Source organism: Gambusia affinis, linkage group LG15 (genome assembly GCF_019740435.1).
Source record: "Gambusia affinis linkage group LG15, SWU_Gaff_1.0, whole genome shotgun sequence".
Lineage (NCBI taxonomy): Eukaryota > Metazoa > Chordata > Actinopteri > Cyprinodontiformes > Poeciliidae > Gambusia > Gambusia affinis.
Window position 1 is genome coordinate 20,699,764 of NC_057882.1, and position 14,542 is coordinate 20,714,305.

A 14,542-nucleotide genomic window follows, 5' to 3' on the forward strand; every position below is an offset into this window, starting at 1 on the left:
TAAGCATTTACTTGCATGGTCAATAACATTTCATTTTTTTAGCTGCATTTAAAAAAATGGTTATTCTGTTATGCACTAACACTTGCCTTTAGGTAAATGTCTAAAAAATAATGGTGGAGGAAAGCTTCTATTCAAATTGAGAAAATCTCCATGATTAAAGACAGGACATAGCTAACTTTCAGCTTTTGTAAGTATTGTCTAGTTTTTAAAACTGGTGGCAAACACATTAGCATCTAAGCCAGATTCACATTTCTATGTGTTACTAAAGATTGCAACTTTGATGAGCCAACAAATTCAAAGAAATTACATATGAACCCAGCCTTGACCTTTAATTATGTGTCCAGTGATACATGATGCCGTGTGGCTAAAAGGTTCTGCACTAATTGTCCTATAGGTGTTTGTGAAGTTTCTCACACAGCATAAGAGGTGCCCTCCAACTATGTATGTGACCACATAATGTAATGCAAGCATATCTGGAATTCATTAAAGCATGTGTAACTTTATGTTCTGCCAAATTAACTTGTTTTCACACATACTAACACTAAACTAAATGGTTATCTTCACAACATGAGCTTGTCTATATTTTATCTTATTACAAGTACAAATGTTAGTGTATTGATCCTACAATGACAAACAGAAAATTGTGAACTATTAACAAGTGAAAGGAAAGTGACATGTTTTTTAGTAAAAAATTGAAATGTATCAAGTGCTATACTATCTAACTACCTTTACTCTGAGATCACACATATAGCACAATCACTAAATAAATTCCAACTGTTTGTAACTTAACTTGAGTATAAATCCAACTGTTCTCAAGACATATCTATTCATCTGAAGACAGGTTAGCTTGGAGAACCTTATTAAGAGAAGCAGCCAAAAGGCCCTTGGTAATTTGGAGGACCTGCACAGATTCACAAGTAAGGTGGGAGTTTGACTCCACAGGACAACGACTGTCCTGTTCGTAGTCCATCTGTTGGCCTTCACAGAAAAGTGGCAAGAAGAAAGCCTTTTTGTAAAAGAAAATTTATAGTGTGTGTGGGTAAGTAACAAGAGTGTAGGTAAAGGAGCAGAGAGGCACCTAATCAGTGCTGTGCCTCTGTAATTTATCACATCATTTGCACACACACACAAACAGCTGTTAGATACAAAAATGCAGACTAAAATATGTTTACTGACATCGCTTTAGCGCCCCCTCTCACTCGCTGTGAGGTGAATATAGTTCATACTCAGATTTTGTGCCATTGTAATCAGACAGGTAATGGTGAGGGAGGGAGAAGGGTGAAAGACATGCAGCATAATCCCTAGGTCAGGAACTGAACCCCAGACAGCTATATTGCTCTCTATCTACACCACTTGCCACCCAGATGTTGTTCCTTAGCAATGAAATAGAAGCCGGTTAGAGTTATGTGAAATGCTTTATGTTGAAATTCGGTGATTTATTTCTTTGTTTTGGTCATTAAAATATATTGCTTTATTGATCAAAGTAATCATTATTTTTATAACTTATAAAGATCCCCAAATATAAAGAGCAGACAATTGAAAAAAAAAAAAATCAGCCTGTTTTGAAAGCTGTTTAAACCTACAGGGTATTAGTTTCTTTTCCTTTCCTATGCGTTTATTTTTTTATGCTTGTTTGCATCATTGCTGAATTTAAATAATATTTCTTGTTTCTCTTGATGTTTTTAGCTTTCCATTGAGTGTTTTATGCTTTTACCAAGCAATTTTCTAACTCTACATTTACTTGTGATTTTATCTTGTTATGTTCAAAGTATCTGTACTTGTTTCCTGTAATTTGCTGATGTCAAACAGATACACACACCTCTTAATGTCTCCCTAAATAACAAAGACTTCTTACATCAGAAAGTGGCTGCTATTGTAAGATGATTTCTTTGCAGGGAGATGCACACATTAGGGATGTATATTGAATAAAATATGCTGATTGTTAAATTGTCATATCTTGAACACAACTGGAAAAAAATATATGACAGTGTTTACCTGAATTGAAAAATTTGATTCTGGTTTTACAAGTAAAAGTAAAGCATATTTAATAGTGACAATGCTCAATAGTTTCCTTTTCATATTTCTTATACTGACAAAATATAAACTAAGGTCAGCCTTAATGTTACAGTCTATGGCTTATGTGTCTTATATCTTAAATGTCAGAACTTAAAATTTATTTTCATATTAAAAAAGTGTTAAAAAAACATTTGCAATGTTTTGTCAAATGTACATGTACACAAACATTATTATTATTAATGGGGATGATTCATTAACTTCTAGAACTGTAAAAAAAATATACTTGTTTGATTGGCATCACAAAAGATAATTATCAGATAAGTATCTGATCACTTCACTACTAAATTTGACCAAAACATAATTTGCAGCCCATGAATGCAAAAAAGAGACCTACGGATTTGTCAGAGCTAATGTTCAGTATCACGGCTTTGACTGACAAATCATTTTATCTGCAAATCCAAATCTAATCAGAACAAAAAAAAAACTAAATTGTGCTTCATTGACCTGTTTAGAAAAATTTGTTTTCCTATGAGAAGGGATAAAATACTTAGCAGCTGACTTACAAATTGATCACCATAATTAGTCCCAATGAAGAACTCTCTGAGACTGAGAAAGTAATAAAGAGACCCAGTAAAAGTAGGTAAACTCTAAGGATTAATGTCTAAAGGCTGTTTGCTCTCCTGTCAGCTGACTTCTATATTTTAACCACAAATTACTTTTTTTTTTTTACTTTTCAAACTATTGTGCCTTTTGCTTATGTGAAAAACACTATTATTGTTATTACGATCATTGTTGATACTCAACAACTGCACAAACAATGCCTCTAACAAGTATTTGCAGTTCACGCTACTGAAAAAGTAGCACAAAAAGACCTCGAAGTCATGCAAAAGTAATTTTCCATGGCCTTTCTGAACTTCTCCCACGCTCATGTTTCTCCCTCAGAGACCACCCAATCCACAAACCGCTTAGACTGCTGGTACCCATAAGATGCTTCCACAGGCCAAAAAGACCCACAAGAACCCTTTCTTCAGCCTGACAATGGCTCTCAGCACCAGTGTTCAATTCTTTTGTTAATAAACTCTTATATAATGGAAAGAATGAATGTGTAGAATCATCGTGATCAGATGACGCTAGTGCTGGACTTATGCTTTCAGTTATTGCAATTATTTATAGTTACTCATAACTACAACTAAACTCCTATTGCTACACAACATCAGTTGTGAATCCTTTCCCTCCTTGGGTCATTAGAGGTGTTTTCATTCTGTGTTTCTGGGATGAGGACTAAACAAGGCAATGCAGCATTTCGTTTTTATGCTCATCCTCTCTCAAAACAACTGTCGAAAAAATTTTAAAAATAAATAAAAATACACAGGAGCTATTGGAGTCACAGGTGGAAACATTACTGTTAAATGTCGTAAGACTGGTTTATCATTTCTATCTTGTCTCTGTTTTTTTCTTTACTTAAAGTTTTATCTTTTTAGGTCTATTTTGTTCATATCTTAGGTGTTTGATTTTTCCGTCTTTCTAATGCTGTTCTCCCTGTAAATCTTTTTAAGTTACTCTTTATAGCAAATAAACTTTATTTGCATTTCTGCCTTAATCCTTAAATTATGTGTTAATTTTTGATTTGTTTGTTTTTAATAAATATTTACCCTGGGAAGAAAGGTCCTTATAGTCCTTTTATTTAATTTAAGTAATCTCTTTCTTTTGGTTCCGTTTTGATAAATTCACCAAAATTTAGATATTACGCAACTTAAAGTAGCTGCTAACTGGAAAATTATAAAAACTCTTACCGTTATCCTCAACAGAGAAGTGAAAAAGATCCAAAGTAGCATTTTCTCCGCCCCTCAGTACATAGCAGATGTTCAGGTCATCGATATCAGCTGCAAAAGAAAGTTACATTTATTTCTTAAAAACTCCTCTATCTTGAAGAGCTCATGTGACATTGCAATATCTTTAAAAGTAAGACCAGATCAACTTTGAGATCATATTTGACAAAAACTGAGATAATAAACTATAAAGCAAAAAACATTTGACAAGAACATAAAAGAATGCAAATGAGGGTCAGTTTAATCCAAATGATTTCATGGTCAAATTAATGTGAGGTGAGGCATGATGAAATTTTTAAACTGCCTGATAGCTAAGGTCTAGATTATACAACTAGGAGATTTGTCCTTGACAGGAAATGGGAAAAAAAAATAAAAAAATAAAAAAATTTTAAGAAAGAATTTGCATTTTGTGATTAAAAAAACATTCATGTAATGTTTCATGCTGACTGCAGAAATAGCCTCAAACAAGCTTTTGAAGTTGTATCGCAGCCTTTTGGCTTGTTCAAACACTTCCTCCGTTCAAATAACTGTTCAGAGACGCAAGCTGTCCCGCTTTAGTATCGGTTATACTAGCAGCAGGTCTCTAGTATCACACTGATTCAATTACTTATCAGTGCTCAGCATGAACAATTTCCAACCAGAGAAGTCATTTTTGAAAGTCATGCATCCGTAATCTGGAGCGATAAGGGCTGCAAACCTGATATCCAAAGCGGCTCAAGCTAAACCAAAGACAAGAAAAAAGGGTTTAAATTCAAGAGCCTTAAACCTGTCCATATCAACAATAAGAAAAAAAAATCAGGGGATGGTGGATCTTTTAATGACAGACAAGGTAAGAATGTTAAGAATAGGATTGCACAGGGCACCACACATCTGTTTCCTGAACTTTGCTGAATTACAGGGCTGTGCTGGCACCTCCCTCCCCACCATTCACTACAAAACATCTATTATAGCACAGAGAAATCATCATTGCTGCTAAAAAGCCTTCTCCCAGCAAAGTTTCTTCTTAAATAATAGATGTCAGAGGAGGAAGGTTCATAACATAAAAGCCTTGTCTTAAAACCTTTGACTTTTGACTGGGATGTTTACCACTGTAGGTGACCTCTTGTCTGCTTTTTCCTTTCCATTGTTTTTATTATTTTATGTATACAGCATTTGTATACATAAAATAATATACAGGTATATCGCCTCTTACATATCTTTTTTGATTTTACTGTTTAGTCAGACTTTAATGTTTTAGATCATCAAACAAATTAGCAAGAAGCTAGCATAAACAACCTGGCCTTAATTGAAAATATAATGACCCTCTTGATTAATCACATTTTTTGTTCAGTTTGGCTAGCTACACACAGGCAGACAGACAATAGAACCAAAAAACCACTTAAATAGATCATGGCTAACCACAAAAAGTAGGCATGTTCAAAGCAACACATCATGCCCCAATCTAAAGCAATTTAACAGCAGATGACAAGACAAAGTCACTGACTGACATCCTTCTACAAAGCCATTTCTAAGGATTAAAGATTATGTGGCAAGTTAATGATCCAATGTCTTGAGGCTGAATAAAAACAATTCTGTAAAGAACACTATGCCAACGTTTCACCACAGTGATGCAAAAGCTCACTGCCAGTTCCTACAGATGTTTGTTGTCGGTTGTTGCTTTTTATTTATACAGTGGCCTAGTTGTCAGTTTTAGGGGCAATTACTTTTTCACATAGGACCAAGCTGATTTGGATTGTTCTTCCCCCTTAATAAATGAAATCCTCATTTGAAATGTACATGCTGTATTCATTCGTTTGTCTGAAGTTAAGATTTCCTTGATGATTTGAAACATCACAGTGTGACAAAAAAAGCAAGAAGTCAAAAACTATGTACGGGATAAATACTTTTAACAGAACTGTAAGTGATTATTCTAAAAGATTTAGCCTGCAAGAAGAGAATCCTCCTTACAGGATAGACCTGAACCTAAGGACCTTACAAATCTAAAGTTAACAGTGTGAACAGAGGGCACGCTCTTCATTCATTATTTAAAAAGCTCGTCTCTTGGGAAGTGCCCTGGAAAAAGGACAAGTAAATAAAGAGCAAAGGATTGTCTCTTTCACCTGACTGCTTCTTTTGATGAGCCTGTTTGGTCTCTCTGACTCAATCTGTTACGACCCTTCCCTCATTCTTTATTTCTCTCATGTCACTTACATCCCCTCACCCCGCTTCCCTAGCCGCCTCCTCTGCACTCTCCTTCCTCTCTTCAATGCTGTGCTGCTTCTTTTGCTTTTTTCACTCGTCTTATCTGTGCCCTTTTTAGTTTGGAAGACCGCAGCCGCACACTGTTTGTAAGAAGTGTCCATCTCTTTCAGGCTTAAAGAGCTCTTTCTCGCTCTGTGTTCTCAGCTCATATCTTTGCTTACAGCAAGCAGGTGAATTTTTGTACATGTTGGCTTAATTGGCATGCCATCATGATTGCATTGCTTCAAACAGCAATCAGTGGCATTGTTGTCTCTGTGCATGTGTCAATACTTATCCGTATTCAAATCTGTAGAGTTCCTTGGTAATGTCAGAACATTTCCAGGAATTAATACAAAACTTCACTCTTGATTCATAGCAAATATTTTTACAGTCAGTATTCAGATATGAAAGGAGGAAAGAAAGCATGAAGGAAGTTTAAAAATAAATAAAAAATAAAATCCAATATTTTCACATACACCTGTTTCTACTTCCCTATTTAACCATGGAAAATGCAAAAATCATATTCTTCACTTTAACATCGTTCTGCAGTCTGTGTAAAAAGTCACACACTAACCATTGTGGTGGTGGTCAATATATTCTCTATAATTTTATAAGACACATAGCATTTCAATACTTCAAACTGACCGGAACCAGTGAAATTTACTGCATCTCAAATACCATCCTGTCACTTTGAGCTCTGCACTGACCTTTTCACACCATTCTCTACCTCTGTCCTGCTTCATTTAACAAACCTCCAAAGAGAACATCGGATGTGAACATAACCCCGGGAGAAGCAGAAAAGAAAATTAATTATTCATCTGTTGCGTCTACAAAAACATCAGTCTGTAACTTTGGTCTGCTAATTAAGATTTGATGAGCAAGGCACATTTAAATCATACCCATGTATTAACTATTGAAATTCCCAAGCTGGCACTCGTCACACGTACGAATAATTATAACCCCATAAATTAAAATCTTTGAGTAGCAGAGTGTGAAAAATTAATAAAAACTTACTGATTTACAGAGAATTTGAATGTCACACTTTTTTCTTCAATAGCAAATCATAAGTTAGGAGGTTATAATTATTTGATCACAAAAACATGATGAAAAGCAACTTCTCTGAGCAAAGAAATGTGACAATTATGCTCTCAAGGCACAGTTTTCAAACATTTTGTTAACAAATAATTTATGACAAATGATCACTAGCAGTACCAATTAGATATCTACTTACCTACTGCTTGTCAGTGCTAGTTAGCTGGCAGAAAACATACTAAAATAACTTTGTCTCAATTACAGAAAAGACAAATTTGATTATTTTTTTAAATCTCTAAAAAACATGCATATTTTGCACATTAAGAACTTAATATGCAGTGTTTTCTCAAAACTGTGGCTATCAAAAGAAAGATAGTAAATAAAATATAATTGGTTTTCTGTTCTAATTAAAAGCACTGAGTTCATCTAATACATTTACTGTGATCGTGTGAAACTTGATACTTTTCCTTAAACCTTTTACGCTGTGAAAATGTCATGCCAGCCTATTGCTAATAACAGTGATTTATCTATAATGGCAATAAACATTCAGACAGTTATGTTAGAGCAAGGGCTCTTCAACCTGTTAAACCACATGACTCTTTAAGCACCAGTTCCATTCAGTTTTTACTGATATCCCACAAAATTAAGTTTTGAGAAACTGGTTTGAAACAGGCAGCCACAATGACTTCTTATAACTTCGGTCATAAATAGTGTAGAAGTGAACAATGTTTTAAAACTTAAAGGTATTGATATTTGTAGGCTTTTTGTATGCTTTCATGCAGCATCTATATAATAGTCAGCAAAAGAATGTCACTAATTATTCAAGGAATCAGTTTTTCATCCTTTGTCATTAAAAAACAAACTAAATGTGTTATTTTCTTAAGTTTCCTCAGAAACTTAAAAAAGTTTCTAAGGAAACTATCAAAAAGTCAGATGTTTATCCTTTTTCTAGACCCTAAAACAAGAGATACATTTGTGGTTGTATTACTGTAAAATAAATAAAAAATAATAATCAGATTTTATGTACTTATAAAACATGATAAGTTATCCTTCTTTAAAGACTTGTTTAGGTTTTGCAGCTCTGAACAAACAATGGCAAAAATCATTGGAAAGGTTGCTGAATCCCATGTTTGGCATATGGGTAAACTTATATAACAGATTTAGTGTAAATTTAAATAAATCTTTGTGCAACACTAACTTGATCAAACAAATTTATGTTAGACAATTATTGATAACTTGCACTGAGAGACTGCTTCTGTATTTTTCTGGTAAAATACTGAGCAGAGTAACTTGTTAATGTACTATTAAGAGTTATTGTCAGAGCTTACCTTGACTAAAGGCATCAATGGAGTTGTTTCCGTGTCCCAGGTTGACGATGTAGCCGTGTTTGGGCTGGGTAGTGACGCGGAACACCACCGAGGCCGGGATGCTGTCCCTGTCCTCCACTTTTAACACTTTAGGGCTGATGGGGAACCCCAAATGACCTGTGGCCAAAATCTTCAAAGTGGCTGCACCTTTATTTACCACAATCTGAGGGACTCCATTGTCTATTGCCATAATTGTAATCTTCAAAGTCTGAGGACGTCTTGTCTCAAAAATTGTGTTGGGGAAAACATAGAAGTCTGTGTGTGTGCCATCAGTGACAGTGAAGGAGAATGAGTCTTCTAGTGTTTCAGTTCCATCGTGTTTGTAGCTGATGAGGTTTTCGTTGAGGTCTTGTTTTGTAAAGCTGGAAACAGGTGTGGACTGATTGTACAGCACCTTTCCATGAACAGGCAACTGGGTTATTGTAAATTTTATCAATTTCTCAGCAGTGTCCTGATCTTCAGCAGTTAGCTCGAAGGGTGTGATTAATTTCAGTTGACCTTCAGTGACAATTAGACTATTTATAGTCACAACAGGTTTCTTGTTATCTACATCCACAATAGATATTCTAAATGTTCTGAAAATGGGATTGTATCCATCTGTGACTTCAAACTCAAAATTGTCCATTTTTACCTCATCATCAGAGGTGTGAACGTAAAAAATCTTGCTGCCTGCTAACTGAAGTTGGGTAAAAGATCCAATGGGTATCCCAGGAGTGTCTGTGCACTCAAGGTGCCCCCTGACTGGGGCCCGTGTGACGGTAAAAACTAATTTCTCATCAGGACTGTTGAGATCAGAGGTGCTTAGAAGATCTGTGGATAAGGTCACCCTGCCACCTTCTCTTAGAGACACACCTTTACTGATCACATCTGGGAATACAATGTCAATGCTGCCCACAGTGATATAGAAGTAACGATCTATGAGTGAATTTATACCATCAGTAACATCAAATTTGATTAAGTCTCTGAAGCCATCTTGTCCATTGTGTGTGTACAATATGAGTCCTACATCAATTTCAGATTGTGTGAAATTCATGCCAAGTGTGATGTTCTCAAGAAACCCGGATGGTGTTTTTCTCTGCAGGAGACCCTGGCCAGGCCCAAATCGGATTATATATATTAGCATGCTGTCTTCAGAATCCAAATCTGTTGCTTTGAGGATTTTATTATTAATCTCCTTTGTCTCTCCAACTTCCAACTCCAGGCCATCATTGATAGCCATCCTGGGGGTCTCATCATCAACAGAGATGATCACAATAACGGCTGTTTTCTGTGCAGAATACTTTCCATCTGTCACAATGATATCAAAGCTGTCCTCCGTTGTCTCTGAGTCATCGTGCTCATAAATAATACTCGATGCCTCTCTAATCTCTTCTAAGGTGAAGTTAGACACCAAAACAGAGCCTGTGGATAGCTGATTTAAAATGGCACCATGTTTGGGAGTTTTGGAGATGATAAACATCAGATCCTCAGGTGGAAAATCAGCATCTGATCCATTCAGAATCGAAGGGTCGATGATAATGTTCATCCCCTCCATCACAACTATCTCCCTTAAATAAATCTCTGGCTTTTCATCATTTGTTGGGATGATTATGATTGGAAAGAAATGGTTCTCTGAGAAATTGATGCCATCAGAGCACCTAAATGTGAACCGATCCTCCACTGGCTCTACCCCCTTGTGAATGCTCTGCACATAGAAGATATTTCCCTCCCTTATGTCTCTAAGAGTAAATGCACTGATAGCTGTTCCTGACCTTGACTTCTCTGAGCCTGGAGCAGGGGATATATTTTCTACATAGCCTGCAATGGGCTGCACAATGACAGTGCAAAGGATGTCATCTATTGGAGTGTCATTATCATCAGCGTTCAAGTGCTGAGAGCCAACACCATATTTCTCTCCTTCAATAACGCTGAACTGAAGCCCAACTCCAATCTCAGGGGCCTGATTGTCAACAGGCAGGACAGTAACTTGTATATGGACTCCACTGACTATATTGCCCCCTACTGTCCAATCATCAGACCTGTCTGTGAGGGTCAAATTAAATCCATCTTGCTGAGAGAAGAGACCTATCTCACCACCAGTGTGTGCATACACAACTTCCCCATTAATTATGTCAGCTTGTGTAAACCTTGCAGCAGGCACTCCTTTAACTAATATTTCCCCAAAGACTGGGGGATCTTCCATTATAAATGTTAGCTGAAAATCATCAGTATCATCATCATGGCCTTGAATCACATTTGCTGTGATTTCTGCCACACCATTTTCCAGCACGTCCATATGAGACCCAATTGTTCCTGAGGGGAGGCTGATGGAGGGAGTTTCATCATCAATGGGCTTTACAATAACTTTAACTGTCACAGACACAACATGTACCCCATCACTAATATCAAGCTGAAAATCATCGCTCACTGTCTCCTCCCCACTGTGAATATATGATATTTTCCCCTCTGAGATATCATCAAGTTTGAAAATCCTGTTTTTCTCCAGGTCAGTGAATGCAACCTTAATCTGGCCATGTTTAGGTGGTCGACTCAGAGCAAAAGTTATCTTTTCGCTTTCTGTATCTAGGTCTTGGGCATCCAGCTCCGCAGCGGTTATAATATGCATTCCACCTTCAAACACAGTAAAACCGGTGTTTGTGATTTGCGGTGGGTTATTATTGACTGGCTGCAGAAAGATTGTGAACACCCCCTCTACACTGTTCCCTGCCGTGTCTTCGACGGTGTAACGGAACTGTACTACGTGGGCCGTGATTCCCAGTTCCACGTTTGGTGGCTCATAGGATATCTTATGATGGTTTATTTGAGCTTGTGTAAACTCTGTCACTTCAGAGTCAGGACGATCAGTCAACACTAATGATCCAAATACAATGGGGTTATTTTCATCTGTATCAGTTGGAGCCTGGATGAGTGTATATTTGAGGTCACGATCCTCTGAGTCCATATCAGTGTAACGGAGGACCTCTTTAGTGAATTGAGTGAGTTCATACTCCTCAACTGTCATCTGCAGGGTAGTTCCAGGGTACAGCTCAGGGGACACGTCATCAATCGGTAAAATACGGATTACAAATATACTAACTCCCGATAAATTAGGTGGGTCATTGTCATCTTGAACAGTGAACATAAACTGATCCATGATTGTTTCTATGCTGTGGGGACCTGTGTGCCTGTAAAACAACTTTCCATCTGTGATGTCTTTCTGAAGCCATTCTGTCACCTCCTTTTCATACATTTCATCCTTAGCATTAAACTTCCAAGAGGAGGGGTCCTCCGGGGCATCTGACTGTCGCAGGAGCACAGTTCCGATTGTGGAAAAAGGGGGAATAATGGTAAATTTAATTGTTGAGTCTTCAGAGTCAATATCAGCAGCACTGAGCACGAGAGGCGACATGGGAATTGTTTGGTGTTTGAAAAGCACTAGACCCATGTTTGCATTGATGATTGGTGACTCATCATCAGTGGGGACAATAGTGATGGGAAAAAGAAATTCAACTTCATTTTTTCCATCTGTCATCTTGAAGATAATATTGTCACTGTATGTGTCACTACCATCATGCTGATAGACAACAGCCCCTGTTGTGAGATCAGCAGGTGTGAAAAATGTTCTCTGAGAGCCCAGCACCATGAGCCCCCCATGCCGTAGGCCATCCACCACTGTGACTGTGACAGAGTCTAGGTTGTCCTCGTCACTGATCTCCAAGTTGTGGGTGCTGATGAGAGGCCGGGACTGGCCCTCATACAGCAGCTGACCCGTGTTGCGCGTCACAACAGGGGCCAAAGTGTTCATCGGCTTCACAACAATCATAAAAGCAAATGGGTCCGAGACAGCCCCCTCCGTGTCTATCACCTCAAACTCAAGCTGAAAAATCCTTTCTGTGTCCGAGTCCAGAGAAGGCGGAACATAAGCTATTTTCAAATCCTGCAGGTCTTTCTGGTAGAAGGAGATGATTGGAAGGTTTCTGTCATCTGTGCTGACTATGTAACCCTCTTCATAAGATAAGGGAGAACTGATGTTAAAAATAAGCTCTTCTGGGTCTGACTCTGTATCCTCAGCAGCCAGCATGTCAGGGGTGAGGGCTGTCATCACAAACTGGCTCACCTCCATCATCATCATGGTTACAAAGCTGGGTTTGGGGGGAGTGTTCTCCTCTCCATCTCTGATGCGAACCATAAGATGAAAATACTCCTGCTTCACTAGGTTACCTTCTTTATCGTGGAGCTCTACAACCATAGGAACATAATCCCTGTTTGGAGTTTTACGGTTAAACGTGTGCTCGTAGCGTATTTCCGCATGTATGAATTCATCACAGTCCATCACTGTGGAAAGTTTACCTCCCTCAATGAGTTTTCCATATCTGGGCAGTGTGCTGGCGCCGGATAATGATGCCACTTCGCATTTGTAATTGACTCTATCATAAGTAAACTCTAATATCTTCATGTCGATAGGATTACTAATCCCTTTAAGACGATCAACAACGAGTGGCACGTTTTTGGTGAGTAACTCCATCTGCGTAAAAACTATTTCCACCTCCATCATGAACGGGATAATAACAGTTTCGGTTTGAGCATCATACCTGAGCTGCAGCCGCACTCTGTCCCTAGCCGGACTCCTGGAGCCGTAGTGAGAATATATCACGTCGCTCGGACCAAAATCACATGGAAACTTTTTGGGCGAGAGGTGCCCCGGTCTCTGTGTGAGCGGGTCGTTGTCCAGCACGGTGATGCTGCACCGGTCTCCCGGCTGCGTCTGAACCACCAGGTCGTTGATGGGGTCGATGAAGACCGATCTTCCAAAAGGCACGTGTATTCCGTTGTTGGCCACCAGGATTGCGTCCTCCGACAGCTCGGACCGGAGCGCGTAAAATAACCCGGAGCTGTTGGGCTGCGCTAAAACAAAACCTGTTACTGAAAAGCACAGGAGAAGTCCGCGGAGCAGCATCTTCACGTCCGAAAACAGTGACGCTGTCGATGTGTAGCCGTGCAGTGCCCACCCAGGCTGTATCACTCGAAAAGAATCAAATCCCAAGAAATGATGGGAGTCAGATGGATGGGACTCCCGCACATCTATCCGTTCGAAGCATCCACATACTCAGCTTCCACAGCGCACAAGAGTTTTAACTTAATGCTCCAGAGAAGCACTGGCTGAGCTGCTCCCGCCCATCCCTGCACATATTGGAGGATTTCTGAAGGCTTGTGGGCTCACCAGCATCGCCAATGGGCACTACAGTTGACAGTCACCAAAAGAGGCTGGATTAGGAAGAGGAGCTGAATTACTTCCAACGGATATAATTGACTTGGCACAACACCCATTATCGGTTTTCCCAAGTACAAGCACTTTGCGAAGTGATAAGATAAAATATGACATATCACAATGAAGGTGTTTTTAATTGTATTTTACAAAACACAGACACCTTAAGTACAATGATCAATTAGACTTTAACTAATCAATGTATGTCCCCTCTTATCAAAACGGATTGAATTCTACCCTGTAAAAACACTTTTAACAAATTTATTAAGTTAGCATGCTCATGTTCTAAAATGTTTTAGTCTTAACTCAGACGTTTTGAGTGAGCTCTTTTTTGTCTTTCTTCGTTTCTTTCTTTCTAACATTCTTTTTTTTCTCGTTTTATAGCAAAAATCAAGTAGTAATTATTTTACCTTCAGTTGTTATAAGAATGTTGTATATATTATTCCCCTCCTTTAACTGTTGTCCCAAAGCATGTAAATAAATGGCTCTACTAAGACACCCGTATTCTAATAGTTAAGGCATGAGTTAATAAACTTGCCTGACTTGTGGCAACGAATGTCCTCAGATGATTTAAGTCACATGTGTCAAACTCAAGGCCCACAGGCCAAATCTGGCTCATCATAACTATTTCTGAGGGCACAGCTGGTAGAATTAGTCAGTCTATATTTGAATAATTAAATAGAAGAGCAGCTAGAAAAGCAGCAGCTGCACAATTAATCAATATTTCATAAGCAACAAGAAAATGGCATGTTTTAAACTTTCACTAACTTTATAGCATATAAGCCATATAAGCTCAGACTGGTCAATGCCAAATATTTGTAATTAGAAAGAAT

General features: G+C 38.1%; 1 protein-coding gene across 1 annotated transcript in view; it reads right to left on the bottom strand.

Annotated features, from left to right (window-relative positions):
• Positions 1-13,400, bottom strand: part of LOC122844493 (FRAS1-related extracellular matrix protein 2-like) — a 68,723-nt gene extending 55,323 nt beyond the window's left edge. The window contains exons 1-2 of the mRNA XM_044139999.1: positions 8,426-13,400; positions 3,810-3,899 (exon numbers count right to left, since the gene is read on the bottom strand). Of these exons, the coding sequence (XP_043995934.1) occupies positions 3,810-3,899; positions 8,426-13,400 (5,065 nt within the window). The remainder of the gene's footprint in view (positions 1-3,809; positions 3,900-8,425) is intronic.
• Positions 13,401-14,542: the final 1,142 nt, after the last annotated feature.